The sequence below is a fragment of the Psammomys obesus genome, unplaced genomic scaffold (assembly GCF_907164565.1).
Source record: "Psammomys obesus unplaced genomic scaffold, mPsaObe1.curated_primary_1811, whole genome shotgun sequence".
NCBI lineage: Eukaryota > Metazoa > Chordata > Mammalia > Rodentia > Muridae > Psammomys > Psammomys obesus.
The window spans coordinates 14,607,487-14,632,897 of NW_026585698.1; the positions used below are offsets into that span (position 1 = coordinate 14,607,487).

At 42.2% G+C, this 25,411-nt stretch overlaps 1 protein-coding gene and 1 non-coding gene across 2 annotated transcripts in view; both read right to left on the reverse strand.

Annotated features, from left to right (window-relative positions):
* The window catches only part of LOC129670453 (solute carrier family 5 member 4-like), a 63,415-nt gene that overhangs the window by 11,995 nt on the left and 26,009 nt on the right, over positions 1–25,411 (reverse strand). Inside the window, exon 8 of the mRNA XM_055598973.1 lies at positions 687–907. Coding sequence (XP_055454948.1) covers positions 687–907 — 221 coding nt within the window. The remainder of the gene's footprint in view (positions 1–686; positions 908–25,411) is intronic.
* On the reverse strand, positions 13,326–13,398 carry Trnas-uga (transfer RNA serine (anticodon UGA)). The gene has a single exon. It is a non-coding gene; the product is annotated as a tRNA-Ser (tRNA).

Sequence of the window (25,411 nt, forward strand, 5' to 3'; positions counted from 1 at the left end):
GAGGGGGATGCAACTTTACCTGGCCACAGAGGAAAACAATGCACCACTCCTCATAAGACCTGATAGTATAGGGTCAGATGGAAGGGGAAGAGGACCCCCCCATCAGTGGACTGGGGGAGGGGCATGGGTGGAAAAGAGGGAGGGAGGTTGTATTTGGGAGGGGATGAAAGAAGGGCCTACAGTTGGGATACAAAGTGCATAAACTGTAATTAATATAAAAAAAATAAAAAAAAACAAAAAAAGAAAAGTTGAATTCTCAACTAACAGAAAAATCTGAAAACTAAAAAGCTTAAAAAGAGAGATATAAGTATTTGAACCACTTCTGGGAATGTTAATGGTAAAATTCTGATTCAGTCTTTCACTGTACACTGGGAGAGTCCTTATTTCTTCAAAAATGACAACTCTACTGTGTCACAGAATATGCTAAATACAGTGATTTAGGGAATGGAAATGAATACCGAAACATTTTAGTGAAAGAGCCGAATGTATTTCCCTCTGATGGTGTTAACATAGTGCAGAGAGGAGGGACCAAAACATCTATTTTCTACAAAACACATAAAAGTGTTTGACAGTTTAAATATTATCACGTGTACAAAACAGGAAGTAGATGCTTTTTTATGAGTCAAGAAAAAAATAAATACAAATAATATAAATAATAAGCCACTCATGCAAACGTACATGCTCACCTGATCTGCACACCAGTACCATATAGCTAGAATGGTCACTCCGAATATCAGTCCTGGCCATGGGATCTCGCCAGTGATGGGATCCCGGAAGATGTGGAAGGCGTCCGGCTGAGGAGTGTAGCATTTGGAGCTGATGGTCAGGTTGTCCCCCTCGACCACAGAGGGAATGGCGTTCATGTACTTCTCTGTGAAGCTCTCATAACCACCGACTTCAGCAAACGCTAGAAAGGCAGCAGATCAAACACTGTGTGACTATTTCAAACACTTCATGTTCACGAGTGCTCGGCTGCAGCGAAGGTCCTTGAGTACTTCCTGTTAGCCTGGTCATGTCTTCAGCACTCTCCCCCAATGATCCATGGTGCCTGTATTTTTTTCTCCACTGGGATTGACCATGGCAGAATACTGAAGTTCACAGAGTACTCAAAGCAAATAATTCTTTAACATTGTTTCTTTTTGAGAAGAAGGACACCCAAGCACCCACCCCAGCCCTGCGGCTGTGGGTGCCGCTATGATGAGCGAATATGTGATGGAGAGATGGGAAAGACAGAGTATGTGGTGGAGAGTTGGAGAGAAAATGAAGCTGTGGACCAAGGCGGAGCTGGCGACTCAATGTCTTTGAGGAACAGGCTGATATGAGAAGCCTGAGAAACCACTGGAGGCCATGGTGATGCTTTTTGGCCCAGGCTGCCACTGAGGACAACATCTGAGTCTATGGTCCTACTTCAGCTGGGGTCGGTGTCAAGGCCTGTGACCCAAGTTACCATGAAATGCTATGGGATGTCCCTGGTCTGGGCTTCCACCTGAGACCGTGTGATTTCTGAGCGCTGTGCTGCTGCAGTGTGTGTGTGTGTGTGTGTGTGTGTGTGTGTGTGTGTGTGTGTGTACGGGGCAACATGCTGATCTGAGCGGCCTGCACTGCCCCTGACACTATGGTGACATATAGGCCCATAGTGCTGCCTGGTGGGGGTTTGGAGAGGAATGTCCGGGTCAGTGGTCCGTTGTTGAATTCTGAGGCCTATGTTACCACCAAAGGCTACGCAGATGTTCCTAGTCTGGGATGCCACCTGAGGTCATGTTGATGTCTAAGCACTGTGCTGAGCCTGCCCTCCCACTCACCTGTGGCAGGACGTCCAGCTGGCTCCACACCTCATTGGCTAACACACTAAGGAAAGCTGGCCATACCACTCACTGGCAGCAGCATTCTGGAGAGCTGACCCTGCCCCCTTGTCTACCATTCAGTGGTGTGGGCGTGGGAGAGACACCCCATACCCACTGCCACCCGTGGCAGGCAGGTGAGCTGCTTTCAAGGGCATGAGAGTGGGAGGGCTGGCCCTGAGCCTCACTGGCAGCAGTACTCAGGAGAGTGGGCCCTACAGCTTGCATGGACAGCACATGGACATCTCTCCTGAGGGTGAGAGCACAGGAGAGCTGTCCCTACCCACCATCTGTTGTGCACTGTGGCATGGGTGCAGGAGAGATGGCTTCCTGATATTTCCTCACCACCTGTGGTAGATGGGTGTGCTGGCCCAGAGTGCAGGAGAGCTGGCCATTCCCCTCACTGGCTGCAGTGCTCTGAAGACTGCCCTTCCTCCCTGCTGCCACTCTCCATTTAAGCCTTGGTGGTGTGGGCACAGGAGAGCTGGCAAGCTGAGCAACTTGACTTCCACCCAGGCCCAGATCCAGAGCTCTGAGTTGACCTATCCTAACATCTACTTCATCTACAAACTGCTGGAGCTTGTGAAGGGGCCTCTCTTGCAGATCGGATGACACAGAACAACAATAGGATAGCTGAGAGGAGTCCTAGTGAGGATCAAATATTGATAGTGAGGCAGAAACCAGAGGCCTCGAACCAGACTGATGAATGACTCATTGCAACGTGAACATTTGCAAGAAAAGTTGTTTGGGCAAAAGTGTTTACTGTGTGACACACTATGACACACCACAGCTTCCATAGAGAGATGGGTTTTTGTTTTCTTTTGTTCTATTATTTTTAATTTATGTATTTATTTTTTAATTTATTTAATTTATTTTAATTTTTTTGTTTTCTTTTGGGGGTGAGGTTGCAAGGGTAGAGGGCAGATATGAAGGGATGGAAAGATGACTGGGATCTGGGTACATGATGTGGAATTCATAAAGAATCAATAAAAAGTTTTCTTTTCAAAAACAGTTTTTTTAAATGAAATCATTTTCTTTTAATGAATTCACAAGTAAAAATAAATCAGACAGCTCATTTAAGATAGCCACTTAATTAGTATTTTCCCAGTACCAAACTCTATACATATCAGTGAAATTTCTATAGTTATAATGGACATTCTGAAGTGATGGAGCTATGCTTATTGTTTTACACTTTCACAATCAATTACATTTTTTATGCATTTATCCATCATGTACACTGACAGACAAACAGACAGACAGTGTCAAGGAGGGAGTTATTAGAATGGCTTATAGGCTTATGGCTAGCACAACAAAAGATGACTCTTGATGGAAAGACTAAGAATCAGATAGCATCCACAAGGTTGGATGTCTCTGCTGGTCTTCAGTCTAAACTGAAATTTTGAAGAAGTAGGTTCTAACACCAGTGAAGGAATGCCTCAGTAGGAGGACAGATAAACTTGCCAGGGAGAGTGAGAACAAGTACCCACAGAGCAAAAGCCCCCTTCTTCCGTGTCCTGGCCACATCTTCTGTGGACTGCCACCAGTAGGTGTGGCCCGGACTTAAGGTGTGTCTTCTCACTTCAAAAGATCCATTGCAGGGGTGCCCAGCCACTTGGGTTTTAGTTGATTTCAAATGTAATCAAGTTGATGATGAAAATTAGCCATCACAAGTCTACCCACAGTCTAGTTGACACACCATCACATCTTTTTATGTCATATTTACTTTCCAAGAAGGACAAACTGTTGACCTTCCTACAAAGAAAGTGATTTGATGCAGTAATCTGCCACCAGGTCACTGGTTGGTCACCTGGGGAATGGTAACATATGGAGGTCACAGTGTTGGTCTTTGCTATTGGCAGACCTGGAACTCAGCCTTGGTGAGTGGCAGTTCATGTTGTTTAGCTCATGTATAACCTCTATTTCTGCCACCATGGGCCCACTGGGCAATGGCAAAGATGGCTGGATAAAGAGGTTAACTGTCCACAGAATATGTCATGGTATCTACTTCGTTACTGTTAAAGTCACCCTTTGGTGAACATTTATATGAGACATAAGTATCTTCACATCCTTTTCCCATTTGGAGAGATCTATCCAAATACTTTGTCCCCTGATGTCTTTCTTATCATTCATTCAATCATGCCCTTTCCACATACCTGACCACTCAACCAGCCTATTGGCTACAACCCATGAGCCAGCAAACAATCACACATCTGGCCATTTCTCCTTCCAAGCAAAATGTGTGGCCATGTGTACTGCCTGAAGTCCTGCCCACTATGAACATTTACCTTCACAGGTGTCTTTCATGGTTGTCCCAGAAGAAGGGGGTTGTAATACTGCAGCTGTTCACTTTGGCTGGTGCCTACACAATGTGCAGAGCCATCAAAACTAGGCCTTAGTTTTCTCATACCCCATGAGGCTATAGGCACGTATTTGTGAGCAGAAGGCATTGACAGGAGTAAGCATTTGGATAACTTTTTTATGTAAGTTGCTTGTGCCTTTAGGACCTGCTTGGCCTGATTACAAATATGCCACTTCCATTTGGTAACGAATTGGTATTGTGCACATCCTACTTCATAGCTTTGTGAGTCAGGTAACACTTAGCCCATGGTAGGCAGCTCAGGTAGTATGGTTCAGTTTTCAATTGTTCGGTTTCCACTAAGACCCAATAGCAGGCCATGAGATGTATTTCTACAGATGATGGGACACCCTTGCTCCAAAATTCCAAGGGTCTCCTTTGTGGTTCATCTATAGGGGCATGCTAAAGGCTCCAAACAGCATCCATATCTGTCGCTGTCTTCTGGGTCATAGAGTCCATAGAGCCGTCTTCACAGCAGCCTGGACCTGTTTAAAAGCCTTCCCCTGTTCCAAGCCCACTCAAAGCTAATAGCTTTCTGAGACATGTGGTATTTGGGCTGGACAACACACTCAAGTGAGGAATGTGATGTCTCCAGAGTCCAAATAGGCCCACTAAACTTGTGCTTCTTTCTTGGCGGTGGGAGGGACCAAGTGCAATACTTATTCTTCACCTTAGAAGGAATATCTCTGTATGCCCACTGCCACTGGACTCCTAGGAATTTCACTGAGGTAGAAGGCCCTTGAATTTTGGACGTATATTTTACCATCAAGTCCAAAGTGGCCACTACCTCCTGTTGACTTGGTCTAATTAGCCTGTCATAATGTGATGGACTAGTGTGACAATTTGTATAAGAGACAATCAAGATCCCTTTGAACAAAGTTATGACACGTGACTGGAAAGTTAATATAGCCTTGAGGTAAAACAGTGAAGGTTCACCGCTGCCTTTACCAGCTGAAAACAAACTGTTTCTGGTTGTCCTTATGGTCAGGTGCTGAGGAAAAGGCATTTGCTAGATCAAAAGCTGCATACTATGTATCAGGAGATGTGTTAATCTGCTCAAGAAAGGACACCACATCTGGAACAGCATCTACAATGAGAGTCATTACTTTATTGCATTTTCTTTCTTTCTTTTTAACTTTTTTATTGATTCTTTGTGGGTTTCACTGCATGCACCCCAACCCCACTCATCTCCAGCCTCTTTGTATCCAAACTCCACCCTTGCAACCTCCCCTCAAAAGAAAACAGAAAACCAACCAAACCAAACCAAGCATAGAAAACTCATCTCCTTGTGGAAGCTGTAGTGTATCAGTGTGTCACACAGTATACCCTTTTGTCTATACATCTTTCCTTGCAAATTTCTCTGCAATGCATCATTGGTCTGGTTCAAGGCCTCTGGCTTCTGCTCCATCATCAATACTGGATCCTTACCGGGTCTCTTCCGGGATAACTTGTTGTTACCCTGTGTCATGGAGATCCTGTGGCTGTGGATCAGCAGGACTGGCTCTTTCATGTGTTCAGCAGTTCATAGATGAGGGAAATGTTGGGGTGGGCCAGCTCAAAGCTTTGTACCTGGGCCTGGGTAGCAGCTAAGTGGTCAGCTTCCCTATACTCACACTAGCAGGGCAAGCTCTCCAGCACTTCCCCAGCTATCTCATCCAATGCTTCAGCTGGCAAGGAGCAGGGCCAGCTCTCCCACTTTCATTCCCCAGGGGTCAGCTAGCCTGCAGCCATGTCAACAGAGCCAGCTCTACTGCACTGCCCAGTTGAGGTGAGGGCCTGCTCCCCCAAGCATTGCAGCTGGTGAGGGGTGGGGCCGGATCTCCAGAGTGCCACAGCCAGTGATGGGCGGGGCCGACTCTGCACAGCCCTTGGCCATCAACGTGGTCCCAGGCGGCAGCCTCAACCAGGAATGTTCCACATGGTCTAAAGTGGTAATCTGAGCCACAGACTCATACTGCTGCCTAGCCTTAGAACCTGACATGACCCTTAGCAGCAGCACTGGCTGGGACTTGACCATGTCCTCAGGTGGCAGGGCAGGCTACTTACAACAGTATTACCTCTCCACCCTGAAGTTTCCAGCGCCACCTCTCTCCACGATGCTCAAACTGTTCTGCTTCTTTTTCTTTCCCATCTTTCCACCATATACCTGCACATTGTAGTGGCTTATGAAGTGGCCAGGCTATGTAGCAAGTGGATATCTGGGTGTCCTCCACCTGCCCACACCTCATAGCATGGCAAGTGGCTGGCCTTTGGGCATTTTCTGTTCACTCAAACCGTGTTGTGTGGAGTCAGGTGGGCTTCCGGATGTCCTCCCTTGCCCTACTCTTGGGTTTTCTATAGTCAACAGTCATTTCTCATGATCCGTCTGTCTCCTGCACTGGCCAGACTGGAAAGTTAAAGAGGGATATAGTGGGGAGGGAACACCTCCCCTGCAGCTTTCAAGTCCTTGAGGGAGGCACTAATTTCTGTAGTTCCTCCAGGGATGTGATATTCTTTTGATCACTGTTTTCCCTGGCAGAAGCAACTCTAAAGGCTTCCACTTGAAGTTAAAGGCATAAGAATCCTCACTCTGCAGGCCAGGGAAACCAATGTGAGAAATTCTGCCAACTTCTGTGTATATGTATCCTAGTCACACACTTTGGAACTGGGTGAATAACCACAGGATGAGTTTGTGGATCCACTGGACATACTCTGAGTCGGACTTCAGCCAAAACTCCATTAATTACCTGACTTCCATAAGCCCCTACTTTAATGTTTCTTGGGGTCTCCTGCAATCAGTGTCAACTCAGAACCAGTAAACAACAAAACCCCAGATAGCCTGACTGTTTCCTTTCTCCCAGTATACAGTGACTCTTGTAAAAGGCTATAGTTTCTTCTGGGGGGAAGACTGGAGAAAGACTAACAGTAAAACTTTTCAGCATTTTATCAAGGTCCTTCCTCAGAGAAACCTGGATATCCCTTCATTCATGGGCTTCTGGGTCTGAAACTGGTTTAAGTCTGCACATGGGTTCACAGCCCAAGATTCGCTATTGTCAAACAAAAATGCAATTGGTTTCTTAACTATTCCACGCCTAGAAACAGCATGACAGATTAGCCAGTACTGAAGGTCCATGCCACTTTGCCGATGCTGACCATTATGAGTTAGCCCATTGTTGACATTGCTTTGTCTCTGTTGCCCACTATGGTAACTACGATTGCCTTGTCTTTCATGATTCGGTGCTGCCACTGGGCCCGTGCTGCTTTGGGGGCCCAATTAAATCCATTGCATTTAGTCCATCCAACAGCAGCCTCTCCTACCCTAAGGTATGGCACAAGGAAAAGGGAGACAACCAAGATGTTCCAATGTGCTGGTTCCTTTCTCACAGTTTTGTGTCTTAGAGGATTAGAAAAGCACGTATCTTCTGGGCCTTCCCATTGTGAAGGATTGGATTTTACACACCATTCCCACCCTAACATTGCAATTTCCATGAGCCTTAAAACTCATGGAAACTGCTTAAAACTGCTTCATTAACTCTAAGCTAAGAGGTATCAGCTGTCTCCAGCTCCTTTTCCATAGGCTACCTTTAGAAAGATGCTCCAGTCAACCAATCAAACTTTTGCTACCTTGTTTAACTGCAGGAACTTCCATATTAAACCTAGAGTCTCCACTTAGTGAACTCACATAAAAAAGAAATCATTCTGATCGAGTTTTATATTCTTTACACAATTACCCCACATCCTTAAAAATTCATTTCCACAAATATTCTCCAGACTTTTACTTGAATGAGTTATCAAATTCACTAAGCTGTTTAGTGATGGAGTATACCTTCTCATGGACTATATTTTCTATCTTCCCTCTAGGAGTTTGCTTAGCCTTAGGTCTGGTTACAGGTCTAGAGGCAACTTTTGGTGAGCCCTGAGGGATACCAGTGTTGTCTGGCTTGGCATCCCTTCCAGGAAGTTACTGATGGTTCAGCAGGCAAAGAAGGATTGATTCCCTCAGGTAAAGCCAGAGAGATGCAGGGGTTAGGAGTAGAGATGCATCCTTTGCTAAGGATGGAGATATTACTTCCTTGGGTGAGAGGAACCCTTCAGAATCTGAAGGTTCAAAGTCCTTGGCCTCAGTAGGGTCCTCTCACACATCTCCATCCCAAATTATAAGATCCTATTTCTTACTGAGCAGTGCTCTTACTTTAGCTGCCCAAACCCTCTGAGGCTGAAATTTGGAGTTTCATTCAGCCAATTTTTTTAAACTTATCTACTTATTTGTTTTAATTTTTTACAATTTATTCATTTTGTATCCCTGTTGTAGCCCCCTTCCTCATCTCCTCCCAGCCCCACCCTTTGTCCCTCTCCCCCCCATCCCTTTCCCCTAGTCTACTTAAAGGGGAAGTGAACTCCTCTGCCATCTGACCCTAGCTTATCAAGTCTCATCAGGATTTCCTGGATCCTCTTCCTCTTAGTTCTGGCAAAGATGCACTGCCAGGGGAAGTGATCAAAGAGCAGGCAACAGAGTTCATGTCAGAGACAGCCCCTGCTCCCCTTACTTGGGAACCCACAAGAAAACTGAGCTGCCTATGGGCTACATCTGTACACAGGGAGTCTTATGGAAGAAGGGGAAGATAGAAGGACCCTGAGGGGACAGACGCTCCACAAGGAGACCAACAAGGCCAAAAATCTGTACCCAGGGGAGCCTGCAGAGATTGATGCACCAACCCATGGAGAGGACCTAGACCCCTGCTCAGTTTATCTTATAATATGGACTACGAGCTAACTTTTCACTACTTGAGTTCTGTGAGACTATCCTCTTCCTGGGGAAAACTTAAAATCCTCTAGAATGTTTCTGTACATCTGGATCTGGTCAACTGCATCACTGAGTTTATTATTTTCCTTTGTCCCGAGAGAACAGAAGTTGGCTTAATTTTATCAGGGCGCTCATTCTTCTGCTTTGTTAATTTATCCAGAGGTGCTAGAAGCAACCAGCCAGCATCATTATTGTCACACAAATTGTTGAAAGTTTAAAATATAATGTCACCAACTTCCTTGTTCCTCATAATAGGTGAATCAGGATCATCAAATGCATTTATCTCAGTAAGTTCTTTGAATAGTACACACCCTCTACTAGGAGAGGCTTCAGTAAATGCAGGTATAGGCAAATTGGAAAGCCTATTCTAGATGCTTTAAAAATTCATCCTTATAATGATTCTCTTTCTCTAGACCCCCATTCCTAATATCATAATCTGCATTAGTCAATATTCTCTAGGGGAACAGGGCTAATAAATTGAATAAATATGGAATTTATTAGAGTGGCTTATAGGCTGTGTTCCAGCTAGTATAAGAATGACTATCTTCCAACAGAAAGGCCAAGAATCTGGCAGTTGTTTAGTCTACAACATGGATGTCTCAGCTTGTCTACTGTCTAAACTGAAATCCTGAAGGAGCAGGTTCTAATGCCAGGGAAGGAATGACTCAGCAGCAGGACATATGAACTTGCCAATGATAGTGAGGGGAAGCAGGCAAAAAGCAAGAGCTTCCCTTTTTTGTGTTCTTTTTTTGTGGACTGCCACCAGAAGACATGTCCTAGATTTAGGGGGAGTCTTCTGACCTTAAATGGTCCATAATTATGGTGGGTCTTTCTCCAGCAAGTGATTAAGTAAAAAAAAAAAAATCCCTCATAGTCTCACCCAGCTGAAATGTAGAAATGCATTGCACCTGGAACTCATATTGGCTACCCCTGGGAGGATCTCAGGGGTAACCAGGCAACCCACCTACACCACATTCTCCTAAGAACTGAAGAGGGTAACAGAAAGCAAGAAACAGAATAACCACCCCCAAAAAGACAAGACCAGATATCATCACCTAGAATTACAATTATTTGAAACCCAGATGCCTAGATATCAGAGTTAAGACACCATCAATAACAGCCAGGACAATATTTCTTTACTAAGCCAAACAACTCTACCACAGTGGACCCTGAGAAATGCAATATAGCTGGAGCACCAGACAAGAACTTCAAAATAGTCTTTATGATTGTTACAAGTCCTCAAAAAGGAAATGCTCGACTCAGTTAAAGAAATCCATGAAGCAGGGCTGTGGTGCTTCATGCCTTTAATCCCAGCACTTGAGAGGCAGAGGCAGGTAGATCTCTGAATGTAAGGTCACCCTGCTCTACAGATTGAGTTCCAGGACAGCCAAGGCTACACAGAGGAACCCTGTTTCAAAAAAACATAAAGGAAAAAAAAAAGAAAGAAGGAAAGAAATCTATAAAACTCAAAGAATGGAATGAAATAAAGAAAAATATTCAAGACATGAAAGTTCAAATAGAATCAATAAAGAACATAAAAGCTGGGGGAAAAGTAGAAATGAAAAATTTAGGAACTTGAACAGGAACCTCATCAAAAAGATACAACATACGAAAAGGGGGAATCTTCTACCTTGAAGACAAGATCGAAGAAATGAATACCTGTCCACAATATATTAAATATAAAACAAAACAAGAATACAGGAATAAAGTGTAATGCCAGGTTCACAGGACCCTCAGAGACCACCAGGAGACAACTCGATGCAATTGCAAGAGAGCTTTATTATGAGAGCGATCAAACTCGGGACCCAAGACTCACTGACGCAGCAGTAGAGAAGTGGGACCCCAAGCTCTGAATGAGCAGGATTTTTAAAGAAAAAGTCTGTGAGCAGGGAGTTTCCATGGCAGCAAGCAGGGGGGCACAAGCCTTGGCGTTACAGAATTGGGTGAAGTTTAGCAGGGCAGGGTGACCTTTTCTGAGGCACATAATCACAATGGCTATTTTTCTAAACTATATCTAAAACATTGGGGAGAATTTTCCCACCCGATTTCCAACTGATTCCCATTGATTATTGCCAGGGAGATTGTCTCTATTTTCTATGAAGCATTTATTCTGTATTATTTCCTGGAGGCTGTTGCTAGGAGATTTAACTTTGTTCTCTGCCAGGTGCACATTTTGTGATATTTCCTGGTACCTGAATTCAGCTCTTTATTTCAAAATGGAGTTATACTCAGGCTAACTTAAACTCTTCAAAAGCATGCAGGAAATCTTGTCACTATGAAAAGACTAAGTCTATGAATAATAGGACTAGAAGAAGGAGAAGAAACCCAGGCTAAAGGCACAGAAACTCTTTCAACAAAATTATAGAAGAAAATTTCCCTAATCTAAAAAAGGAGGTTCCTATCAAGGTACAAGAAGCATGCAGAACACCAAACAGAGTGGCCCCCAAAAAGTCCCATAATAATCAAAACACGAAATTTACAGAACAAAGATAGGATATTAAAAGCTCCAAGGGGAAAAGACCAAATAACATATAAATAAAATTAGAATTATACCTGACTTCTCAATAGAGACTCTAAAAACCAGAAGGGCCCGGACAAATCTTCTACAAACTTTTAAGAGACCACAGATACCAGCCCAGACTACTATACCCAGAAAAACTTTCAATCATAATAGATGGAAATAGAAATACATATCATGATAAAAACAAATTTAAGTAGTATCTGTCTATAAACCCAGCCCTATCAAAGGTGATAGAAGGAAAATTTAAACCTGAAGAAGTTAGCCACACTGAAGAAAACACAAGGAATAAATATCAGACTAGCAAATCAAAAACAAGGAAAAAAAAAAAACCCCACAGCACCACAAGAAAATAATGGGAATCAGCAAACAATGTTCATTGATAACTCTTAACATCAATGGTGTCAAAAATCCATCTATCAAAAAAAAAAAAAAAGAGTCAAAGTTTTGTGCATTGTTTCGTTACTGGGAACCTATAGAAAAGAGTAGGTACTTATACATTGCTGTCCTGGAGATCTGGTCTTGCTACAGGGGGAAAACTTTCAGAAAGAGAATTGGAGAACATAATGTGTGAGAGTTAGATACTTGTGAACTTGACAAGATCTAGAATTGCCTAGAAGACAAGTTTCTGGGCATCGATACAATAATGGACAATCCTTACCAGGTATTTTGCCAACATAGAATTAGCATATTGAATATTTCGAAGGTATAAAACATTCCTGAACTAGAGAGGTTGAAGAATATCATAACAATGATCTTGAGGCCAGTGAGTTTCAGGCACCCAGATCTACAAAAGTTTGACTATGGTTAAAAAATAAACTCAAACATTTCAGATTCAAAAGAACAAATTTCTGCACTTGGTGGTATAAATGGACAATGGGATTGAACAGTTTTCAGATGAAGAATAACTGACCATTAAAGATACAACAAAATGGCTCAATCTCTTAAGCCATCAGTTAAATCCAAACCAAACTACGTAAGGATTCCCTCTCACCTTGTTTAGCATTGCTCTTAAATGCTATAACAATAACAAATGCTGGCAAGGTTTTGGGAAAAGTTATAATTTTTATTTTTGATGTGAAGGTAAATTAGTGCAGCTACTATAGAAATGAATAAGGATGTTCTCCCCAAAGTTAAAATATCAAACTACCACCTGCTATATCTATATTTAGGTAAATACCCTAAAAAATCCCCAAAGTTAATAAATATCTGTATACCCATGCCTATCATGGCACTAGTCGCAATTTTATCTAATCCGTCAAGGTGCCTGCTGTAGAATTCTCTTCTGTGGCATGACACAACCATTTCCATCTTGAAACCAGAGCAGCTGCGATTACACACATGATACACTAACAACGTACAGATCACCAGCATCCTCCAGTGGAGAACAAGGAAGGTTCAAAAGGCAGCACACTATATGCAAGAGGCACCTCCCATGCCTGAGAAAATAAGTAGGGATGGTTGCTGGGTGAAGGGTTACCAGTTGTGTAGCTCCTAGTCATGTGACTGCTCATGCATGCTTCTGGGTTGCCTAGCAACCTATGATATCATCATGTGCCACAGGCCAGGTACCCTTGGCAGGCATGGGTACTTTGCTCCTTAAAAGGATCAACTCTCCTCTCTTGGCTCTTGGCCCTTGCCCTCTCCCCTTTCTCTGTCAGGGCACCCCCTCTTCCCTGTATCATGTCTCCTCCCTCCTTTTCTCTCTCTCTTCATCTCCATCTAATAAATCTCCATCTAATAAATCTCTCTTCATCTCCATCTAATAATTCTCTTTCATATAAAATCTGCTGTGCTCATCATTATTTAATTCGGTCCTAACATTGGGGCATTGTCCCGGGAATCGAACCCGGGTCAACTGCTTTCAAGGCAGCCATGCTCACCACTATACCACCAATGCAGCTGCCATAGCACATGGTGACTTTTAAATAGAGAAGCCGAGCCATGCATTCGCCCCTCCCCCACTTCTGCAAAACTCCAAGCCATGCACATTCAAACACTGAACTTTATGGTGCTACTTGCAAGCTTTTAAAATCTTTTCTTCCTGATTTCTGTACACTCTGCTCTTAATATACATATTAAGAGCATATATATATGAAACATAATATATATGCTTTAATAATATCATAATATATATATGCTTCAAATCTTATCTAATGATTTATATAATTTTCTCATTGGGTTTACATTTATAAGACTTCCTTAATCATAACTGTTTATTTTTTTTCCTTTTAGACTAAAAACAACAAGCCTCATTTTAAATTGGTATGGATTTTTACTAAAATTCAAAGTTAGGCATAGAAACAGAATGGAGGATCAATGGAACTGAATAGAAGACCCAGAAATAAACCCACACACTTATGGACACCTGATTTTTGACTAAGATGCCAAAACCATACAGTGGAAAAAAGATAGCATCTTCAACAAATGGTGGTGGTCTAACTGGATGGCTACATGTAGAAAAAGGGCAAATAGATCCATACTTATCACCCTGCACAATACCAAAGCCTAAGTGGATCAAAGACTGCAATATAAAACCAGACACACTAAACCTGTTAGAAGAAAAAGTGGGGAAGAGCCTGGAACTCATTGGCACAGGAGACAACTTCCTGAACAGAACACCAACAGCACAGGCTCTAAGATCAACAATCAATAAATGGGACCTCATGAAACTGAAAATCTTCTGTAAAACAAAGGACACTGTTGTCAGAACAAAATGACTACCTACAGATTGGGAAAGGATCTTCACCAACCCTATATCTGACAGAGGGCTAATATCCAGTATATATAAAGAACTAAAGAAGCTGAAAAGCAACAATCAAGTAATCCAATTAAAAAATGGGGAAGAGAGCTAAACAGAGAATTCTCGATAGAGGAATATTGAATGGCAGAGAAACACTTAAATGCTCAACGTCATTAGTCACCAGGAAAATGCAAATCAAAATGACCCTGAGATTTCACCTTATAGCCATCAGAATGGCTAAGATCAAAAACTCAAGGGACAACACATGCTGGAGAGGATGTGGAGAAAGGGGAACCCTCCTACATTGCTGGTGGGAATGTAAACTTGTACAACCACTCTGGAAATCAATCTGGTGCTTTCTCAGACAATTAGGAATAGCGCTTCCTCAAGATCCAGCTATACCACTTCTAGGCATATATCCAAAAGAGGCTCAAGTACACAATAAGGATATTTGCTCAACCATATTTGTAGCAGCTTTATTTGTAATAGCCAGAAGCTGGAAACAACCCAGATGCCCCTCAGCTGAGGAATGGATACAGAAAGTATGGCACATCTACGCAATGGAATACTACTCAGCAATAAAAAACAAGGAAATCATGAAATTTGCAGGTAAATGGTGGGAACTGGAAAGATCATCCTGAGTGAGCTAACCCAGAAGCAGAAAGACACACATGGTATATACTCACTCATATAGACTTATAATACAGGATAAACCTACTAATATCTGTACACCTAAAGAAACTAATCAAGAGGGAGGACTCAGGCTAAAATGTTCAATCCCCATCCAGAAAGGCAAAGAGGATGGACATCAGAAAAAGGAGAAAATAGGGAACAAGTCAGGAGCCTACCACAGAGGGCCTCTGAAAGGCTCTGCAGACTATCAAAGCAGATGCTGAGACTTATGGCCAACTGTTGGGCAGATTACAGGGAATCTTAAGATGTGGAGAGGACAAAAGCCCCACAAGGAGAGCAACAGAACCAAAAAATCTGAGCACAGGGGTCTTCCTGAGACTCATACTCCAACCAAGTAACATGAATGGAGATAACCCAGAACCCCTGCACAGATGTAGCCCATGACAGTTCAGTCTCCTAGTGGGTTCCATAGTAATGGGAACAGGGACTGTCTCTGACATGAACTGATTGGCCTGCTCTTTGATCACCTCCCCCTGAAGGGGGAACAGCCTTACCAGGCCACAGAGGAAGACAATGCAGCCACTCCTGATGAGCCCTAACAGACTAGGATCAGAAGGAACGAAAAGAAGACCTCCCCTACCAGTGGACTTGGGGAGGGGCATGCGTGAAGAAGGGGAAGGAAGGGAGGGATTGGGGGGGATATACAGTAAATAAAGTGTAATTAATAAATTTTTTTTAAAAAGCTAATAAAACTTTCAAAAAGTGTTTAGCTTAAAAAAATTCAAAGTTACATTTTAATACATATGTAATTCAACCCTGGTTCAATAATGCCAAATTTTCAAAGTTCTAAATGTCTATTCAAATTAAGTTAATTTAAACTGTACATTTAACTGCATATGTCTTTATCAATTCCTAAATTAATAAATGCTGTTTCTCATGCCATGAGCTGCTTATGATCCAGAGTCACACTAGGCTTTCTGGCTAATAGGTTTGCTATAATAAATTCAAGTGTAATTTTAAAATTGCTTTATGCTGTTCTACTATATTGTTGGTTTTAAAACTCATAACTCGGGGGTTTCTATGTCAGGTTTTTACCAATATTCTAAATTAAGATCAATTAATTTTAGAGGTATTTATGTTAAAACTTGGTCTTTGTGCTATATCTTTACTATCAAAAGGTTAAAGTATGCTCGGTCTTGTTTTCTAAAAATGGTATTATTATTAATCTATAGTGTAGCCTTAGACTTTTTTTTTCTTTTTTAATTTAATTTTATTTTTTTCTTATCAGTTACATTTTATTAACTCTGTATCCCAACCGTGTCCCGCTCCCTCATTCCCTCCCAATCCCACCCTCCCTCCCTCATCTCCACCGTGCCCCTTTCCAAGTCCACTGATGGGGGGGACTTCCTCCCCATTCATCCAATCCTGTTTCATCAGGTATCTTCAGGACTGGCTGCAAAGTCCTCCTCTGTGGCCTAACAGGGCTGCTCCTCCCTTGGGGGGTGTGGAGGTCAAAGAGCCAGTCATTGAGTTCCTGTTAGAAATAATCCTTGTTCCCCTTACTATGGGAAACCAATTGGTTACTGAGCTACCACAGGCTACATCTGAGCAGAGGTTCTAGGTTATATCCATACATGGTCCTTGGTTGAATGACAGTCTCTGAGAAGACCCTGTGCCCAGATATATTTGGTCCTGGTGGAGCTCCTATCCTTTCCCCATCATACTAACTCCCCTTCTTTCATATGATTCCCTGTACTCTGCCGAAGGTTTGGTCATGAGTTTTTGTATCTGCTTTGAAAACACTGAGCCTTAGACTTTTATAAGCTATGAACTTTTTATATACTAAATCATACAAAAAACTGTTATGCTATCACTTTAATGGACTATATTTATTACTTTTAAGGCTCCAACTTAACAGGGACAAAACCTAAAGTCCTAATATTTAATGGTTAACAAATATAAGTTAATAGTCATCTCATAGATGATCAAATTCTCTAACATGTCCAAAAATATATTTATAGCCCTACAGATGCAAACATGGTCTCCCTGCCATCTTTAATAACAGCTGAGGATGGTCCTTGAGTACCCATACAGGAGTTGGTAAAAATAATAAGACAGGAACCTTCCTGACAGGCTCATCTACACCAAAAACTATTCTCCAGACCTTGGCTGCTGCTCTGAGGCTGTTGGCATTCCCACACACAAAAAAACAAGAGGTCTGCAATACCCCATCCCGCCAGGGTACAGCCAAAAGTCAATTCTGCCAGGTGACTGTTTCAAATGCAGCCAAAGGGGACGCTGGTCCCGCAGCTGCCTCAACAAGCCATGGCTGCCTGCCGGCAGACTGGCCTCTGGAAGTCAAAATGCTCCCATGTAGGCTTGTCCTCTGTGCCCAGACATGGAGGCTCAACCAGAACAAGAGCCATACACACTTCCAGGCTTCCAGCTTCTTGGCCTGGCAGAGGACAAGTGGCTCCTTGATTCAGTGACCTCCACCACCCTCGCCCAGCCCAGGGTAACATTGCAGGTCTGTTTTGGCCTTACACTGGAATCCTATGGACATATTGCCAACTTCTGTGTTGGGAGACTGCAGATGCCCTCTCAGTTCTCTTCATATCCAGAAGACCAGGACTTAAGCCTGAGTCCTAGAGTTGTTACTGTCAGGCCTAGACACAATATGCCTTGTTGCCAGACTCAAGAAACAGGTCTAAATAAAACCTTTTACCATCCCTTTAGCTAAAGGACAATAACTGTTCACAGCAGTCTCACCTATGTCTCATGGGAAATAACTAGATACAAAGGCCTCCCTCAAAAATGTTTGAGGGTCTAAAAAAGTGTCTTAAGGTTGGTAAATGCCAGTTATACATGTTTGAGGGCCTAAGAAAATGTTTTAAGGTTGGCAAATGCAAGTTATAAGTGTTGCAAGGTCTAAGGTGATTTAAGGTATCCTAAATAGGTAAAAAGTCTCAATAGTTCCTCCTGTTGCTATGCTACTGTTATACTGACTGTCCAGAGCTTTGACCTTTATCAGTAGAGCTCTGGTTTATTAATCTAACTCTAATATAAAAACAAACCACCCACTCTCATGGTTCCAAGATCAAGATTTTAAATCTCCATAATGTGTGCTTATACTAAAGGTTAAGATCAAGTGAGCTTTTGTCCCTTCTACTTCACGAAAGGCTTCTGCCTTATCAGAGCTCACCTTAAAAAATGCTTATGCTATTAACACAAATGTGTACATCTATTACCTTTTCTACAATATATATTTCAGTGCAGATTACAATTGTGATGCTAACATGTCTAAAGTGTTATCTTCTTTGTAAAACTTAGAAGTAATTCTTCCAAGCTGCAGGAAATCCACCTGAATCCACCTCTCAGGTCAATTGAGCTCCAGATAAGTACTGCACTTACTGCCTATCTCACAGCGTGAGATTCTTCCCCTTTCCCTGGTTTTGGGACTTCCCTTTCCTGGCTACTTGATTGCTAACTTCCACAGGCTAAATTCCACAATACACTGGCTATATTGGTGAATTCACCTTGTTAGCAGCCACTGGATTGGTGCGTTCCCCTCATTGATAAGCATAATACGCCTCTCTTGGTAGGGGAAGCTTGACCGTTAAGCGTCCAGCAACTTCCTACTCTCTCTCTCTCTCTTTTTAAAGAAACCAGCCAGAATGACTTATTTAATTAAACATTTCTGATGCATAATTTAAACTCAAACTGAGATCTTAATAAAATAATCAAAAGAAAGATTCTTTGAAATATACTCAAAAGATAATAAGGTAGTTCAATAAAATGAAAAAAAAATAGCTTTATTATGTAACCCCAGGAATGAAGCCAACAATTCCATAATGACATTGAATCTGGCAATATTAGGAACAATGGCTGCTTGGTGGTACTGAGCATGTACGGGATCAGTCTGAGCTCCCAGGAAACTTTGTTATATGGACCAACACAGTTTAGAGTATGACCATTCTTTATTCTATTTCTGATATGTTTTTTCTTTCTTTCTTTTATTTTATTTTATTTTTACTAATTAGTTTATTCACTTTGTATCCCAGCTGTAGCCCCCTCCCCCATCCCCTCCCAATTCCATCTTCCCCCCTCTTTTTCTCCTACGCCCCTCCCCCAGTCCGATGATAGGTAGGTCCTCTTCTTCTTCCATCTGACCCTAGTCTATTAGGTCTCATCAGGACTGGCTTCTTTATCTTCCTCTGTGGACTGGTAAGGCTGCTCCTCCCTCAGGTGATGGTGATCAAAGAGCCAGTCCATGAGTTCATGTCGGAAACAGTGCCTGTTCCTATTATTGGGGAACCCTCTTGGACACTGAGCTGTCATGTGCTACTTCTATGCAGGGTTTCTAAGTTATCTCCATGCATGGTCCTTGTTTGGAGTATTAGTGTCAGAAAAGACCCCTGTGCCCAGATTTTTGGTTCTGTTGCTCTCCTTGTGGAGCTCCTGTTCTTTCCAGGTCTTTATATCTCCCCCTTATTTCATAAGATTCCCTGCACTCTGCAAAAAGTTTGGCTATGAATCTCAGCATATGTTTTGATACCCTGCTGGATAGAGTCTTGCAGAGAACCTCTGTGGTAGGCTCCTGTCCTGTTCCTTGTTTTCTTCCTCTTCTGATGTCCATCTCTTTTGCCTTTCTGAATGAAGACTGAGCATCTTACCAGGGTCCTTCTTGATTAGCTTCTTTAGGTATACAGATTTTAGTATTATTATCCTGTATTATATGTCTAATATCCGCTTATAAGTGAGTATATACCATGTGTGTCTTTCTGCTTCTGGGATATCTCACTCAGGATAATCATAGATCCCATCATTTGCCTGCAAATTTCATGATTTCTTTGTTTTTAATTGCTGAGTAGTATTCCATTGTGTAAATGTACCACAATTTCTGTATTCATTCCTCAACTGAGGGACATCTGGGTTGTTTCCAGCTGCTGGCTATTATGAATAAAGCTGCTACAAACATGGTTGAGCTAATGTGCTTGTTGTGTATTTGAGCATCTTTTGGATGTGATATGGGGATGGTATGGCTGGATCTTGAGAAAGCACTATTCCTAACTGTCTGAGAAAGCACCAGATTGATTTCCAAAGTGGTTGTACCAGTTTACATTCCCACCAGCAGTGGAGGAGGGTTCCCCTTTCTCCACAACCTCTCCAGCATGTGTTGTCACTTGAGTTTTTGATCTTAGCCATTTTGATGGGTGTAAGGTGAAATCTCAGGGTCATTTTGATTTGCATTTCCCTGATGACTGAGGATGTTGAGCATTTCCTTAAGTGTTTCTCTGCCATTCTATGTTCCTCTATTGCGAGTTCTTTGTTTAGCTCTGTACCCCATTTTTTAAATTGGGTTACTTGATTTGTTGCTTTTTAACTTCTTTAGTTCTTTATATATACTGGATATTAGCCCTCTGTCAGATACAGGGTTGGTGAAGACCCTTTCCCAGTCTGTAGGCTGTCGTTTTGTTCTGACGACAGTGTCCTTTGCTTTAGAGAAGCTTTTCAGTTTCATGAAGTGCCATTTATTAATTGTTGATCTTAGAGCCTGTGCTGTTGGTGTTCTGTTGGAATATATCAAGAAAAATGTCCATTTCATTTAGATTTTCAAATTTTGTGGCGTATAGGCTTTTGAAGTAAGACCTAATGATTATTTATTTGTGTTTCCTCAGTGTGTGTTCTTATGTCCCCCTTCTCATTTCTGATTTTGTTGATTTGGATGGTGTCTCTCTGCCTTTTGGTTAGTTTGGCTAAGGGTTTGTCTATCTTGTTGATTTTCTCAAAGAACCAGCTCTTGGTTTAATTGATTCTTTGAATTGTTTTATTTGTTTCTAATTTATTGGTTTCAGCCCTGAGTTTGATTATTTCCAGCCATTTACTCCTCTTGGGTACGTCTGCTTCTTTTTTTCTAGGGCTTTCAGGTGAACCATTAAGTTCCTTGTATGAGATGTTTCAAAATTCTTCTTGAAGGCACTTAGTGCTATGAATTTTCTTCTTAGCACTGCTTTCATTGTGTTCTGTAAGTTTGAGTATGTTGTGCCTTCATTTTCACTGAATTCTAGGAAGTCTTTGATTTCTTTCTTTATTTCTGCCCTGACCCAGCTGTCATTGAGTAGCAAGTTGTTCAGTTTCCATGTGTGTGTAAGCTTTTTGCTAATTCTGTTGTTGTTGATGTCGAGCTTTAGTCCATGGTGGTCAGATAGGATAGAAAGGATTAATTTAATCTTCTTCTATCTGTTGAGGCTTGCTTTGTGACCAACTATATGGTCTATTTTGGAGAAGGGTCCATGAGGTGCTGAGAAGAAGGTAAATTTGCGTTTGGGTGAAAGGTTCTGTAGATGTCTGTTAGGTCCATTTGATTCAAGACCTCTGTCAGAGTCATTGTTTCTTTGTTTAATTTCTGTTGACCTGTCCTTTGTTGAGAATGGAGTGTTGAAGTCTCCTACTATTAATGTGTAGAGATCTATTTGTGGTTTCAGTTTTATTAATGTTTCTTTTACAAATGTGGGTGCCCTTATTTGGGGCATAGATGCTCAGAATTGTGATGTGTTCTTGGTGGAATTTTCCTTTGATGAGAATGAAATTACCTTCCCCATCTCTTTTGTTTAATTTTGGTTGAAAATCTATTTTATTAGATATTAGAATGCCTACTCCTACTTGCTTCCTGTGCCCATTTGCTTAGAAAACCGTCTTCCAGCCCTTTACTCTCAGGTAATGTCTATTTTTGTGACTTAGGTGTATTTCTTGTATGTAACACATTGCTGGATCTTGTTTATATATTCAAGCTGTTAGTCTGTGTCTTTTTATTGGAGAGTTGAGTCCATTGATATTGAGGGAAAATAATGACCAGTGGCTGTTAGATGCTTTGATTTTGCTTTTGGTTGTGGAAGTATGTTTGTGTGCTTGGCTACTTTTAGTTTTGTTCTAGTGAGGTTATTTGTTTCCTGCATTTTCCTGAAAGTGTTAGTTTTTCTGGGTTGTATTTTTCCTTCTAGTATTTTCTGTAATGCTGGATTTGTGGGTAGGTATTGTTTAAATTTGTTTTTGTCACTGAATATCTTGTTTTCTCCATCTATGATGACTGAGAGTTTTGCTGGATATAGTAGCCTGGGCTTACATCTGTGTTCTCTTAGGGTCTGCATGATATCTGTCCAGGCCCTTCTGGCTTTCATAGTCTCTGTTGAGAAGTCAGGTGTGATCCTGATGGGTTTGCCATTATATGTTACTTGGTGGTTTTCTCTTGTAGCTTTTAGTATTTTTTTCTTTGTTCTCTATACTTACTGTTTTGATTATTATGTGGCAGGAGGATTTTCTTTTCTGGTCTAACTTATTAGGTGTTCTGTAGGCCTCTTGTATTCTTATAGGCCTCTCCTTTAGGTTGGAGACATTTTCTTCTATGATTTTCTTGAAAATATTTTCTGGGCCTTGGAGGAGGGAACATTCTTTTTCCTCTATTCCTATTATTCTTAGGTTTTGTCTTTTCATATTGTCTTGGATTTCTTGGATGGCCTGTGTCAGGGATTTTTTGGATTTAACATTTTCTTCGATGGATACATCGATTTCTTCCATCGTATCTTCCACACCTGAGATTTTTTCTTCCATCTCTTGTAGTCTATTGATTATCTTTACCTCTGTAGTTCTGTTTTCTTCCCTAAGTTCTTCCTTTCCATGATTTCCTCCGTTTATGTTTTCTTTAATTTTTCCAATTCTATCTTCAGATCTTGGGCTGTTTTGTTGATTTCCTTCACCTGTCTGACTGTATTTTCCTTCAACTCAGCTGTTTGTTTGAACATTCCTCTGTTTTCTTTTATTTCTTTCAGTGATTTAATTATTTCCTCTCTACAGGCCACAAACTGTTTGGCTGCATCTTCCTATATATCTTTATGGATGGCCATAATCTGTTTGTCTTTATTTTCCTCCATTTCCTTATAGATGGCCATAATCTGTTTGACTTTATCTTCCTTTAATTTTTTATGCATTTTGTTTGTTTCCTCTATTCTCCTCTTCATAAGCATAGATATAAGGCCATCTTCTTGAATTTCATTTATGCTGGGGTGTCCAGGGTTGCTTACTCCTGGATAACTGGGTTCTGGAAATGCCATATTGCTCTGCCTTTTCTTGGTTGAGCTTTTACGCTAGCCCACCCATTGGGCTATTTTAGGTGTTGGCTGTTAGTTTCTGGTTACTGGAATCCTGGGATGGGGATAATCTGCTTGATAGGAAGATGATTTTTCCTAAAGGAGGCCTTCTCAGCTTTGGGTATGGTCACTGAAAGGCCAGGGTTGCTCAGGAATTGCCACAGCTCACCTCAGGTGTATAGACCTGAGTGGTAACTGTAGTCTTTGTTAGTCAGGGGGCTCTCCTCTCACCCATAGAAGTCCTGGAGACAGACAGCTGCCCTGCTGCTGGGTTTCTTGCTCACTATTTAGTGAGCTGCTGCTGCTGTTGTTCTTACACTGTTTTCCAGGCACCAGCCCTCTTGAAGAACCTGGGAGCCCTGTGGTTTGGTCAGTTTAGTTATGGATAACTGGCTGCTCCTTGGAGCATTATCTGGGGGCTGAACTCGGAGATCCCAGGCTTCTGTAGGTCTGAGGTTGGAGCTCTGTGCCCCAGTACCCAAGCGGTAATCAGTGGCAGGTGAGAGCAGCTCTCATGTGTGCAGCAGGAGGCTAGAGGCTGGAGAACCCAGAAACTTTTCTGGAGCTGGGTGTCCTGAAGTTGGACCAGATGTTTAACACCCACCCTCCCAACAGTGAGACCCTGTCTGTGGTGTTTTGTATCCACAGTTCTGTCTGGAGTGGAGCATAGAGCACGCAGGCAAGCGGTGGCTCTAAGCTGGCAACTGGTTCCTGCAGAAACCCAGGAACTTTTTCCAAGAACTTTTCTGTGTGTGTTGGGAGGGGGTCAGCTGAAAGCTCTAAGCTCGGACCTGCTGATTCCCTAGCTGTGGGGTTTTCTCCAGACAGGGAAACTCAGTCTCTGGTGCCCCTGGAGCCCACAGTTTTGTCTGGGACAGTGAGTCAGGTGCACAGCAGGTCTCTGGGCTGGCCGCTGAGGGCCCCACTCAGGGCTGGTGTCTGTGCGCCTGCCAATCCCTGGGACCTTTTCCAGGGATTGATTGGGTGACCTGAGGTCAGTCCCGATTGATTTCCACACCGTGGAATTTCCTCTCACCTGGGAATCACAATCCCTGGTGTTTTAGGGCCCAGAGTTCAGTCTCCTTGTCGCTGTGCCAACACTGCTGTCCTGCTCTTCAGACACAGTGTCCTCCCAGCACCGCCATCTTGGATTTTCCTACTATGTTTTGAGACTGAGGGACCCCCAATCATGGTCTTCACTGGTTGTGGTTGACCCTTTCTGCTGACCTCCATTTAGGACTTCTTTCTCTTGGGAGAATTTTTTTTCCCTCTATGTGCACAGTTTCTCCCCATCACGCTCACCTACAGAAATCCCAGTGCTAAGTAAACTGTGCCTCCTCAGGCAGCTGTGCCCTTGGTCTCTGGCCAAAGCTGACTAGCTGTTGGATCAGGTAGGACCTTTTGTACTGGGTCAAACCTTGCTCTTGGGATGCCTTGACAGGTCACTGACTCCTACCTGCCCAATGGGAATAGTCCATTCATTTGTTCTAGATTCTCCTCTGGGATGTATTCTGGAGAATTTTAGGTTTCTACACCTAGTGCCCGCTTTAAGGGCCTCTAAGATTATACACTTCTGTAACCAAACTTGGCCTCAATTTCCTTAAATGACAGATCCAAAGCAAAAGCCTTTTAAATTACTGTCGGGAGCCAAAGCTATCTACTGAAGCCAAAGTCAAAGCTATCTACTGAAGCCAAAGTCAAAGCTATCTAGTGGAGCCAAAGCTATCTACTGAAGCCTAAGTCAATTAGTGAGTCAAAGCTATCTAGTGGAGACAAAAGGTGTTTACTAGGCCAAAGCCAAATAGTGAGCAAAGGTAATTTAGTGGAGACTTAAAGCTATTTAGTGAAAGTTATCTAGGACCCTAACTCATGGGTGATAGACTGTGAGGTCATCCATTTGTTAGAGCATCCGTGAGAAAACATCCCTATGGTATCTTGCAGGTACCCTATTTAACACATGAAAGCACTCTTCCTGTCTCCTGCAGCAGCTAATTATCTTCCCCCTTTTCCTGCCTTCTCCCTATATAAGTTGGGTAAAAATTTCCAATAAATGAAGCCTTTATCAGACAAACAGACTTGGCTTCCTTCCTTGTGCTTCTTGTCCCCTCCCATTTTTTCCACTCTCCTCCCTTAGGAACCCACATTGAAGCCCCGAAGGATGGGGCAAATTACTGCCAGTGATTGGGTAAATGGAGGTTCCCTCAGGTAAATGGAGGTTCCTGTGTTCAAGTCTCTTTGATCCAAACTTTCCACCTCTGTTCACTCTCCCAAAAGCTTTAAATGTACACCTAAAGCTTTTTCTCCATATAACCTACTTAACTTTATATTCTTTAACTTTATATTCTGCATATATATATATATATATATATATATATATATATATATATATATAT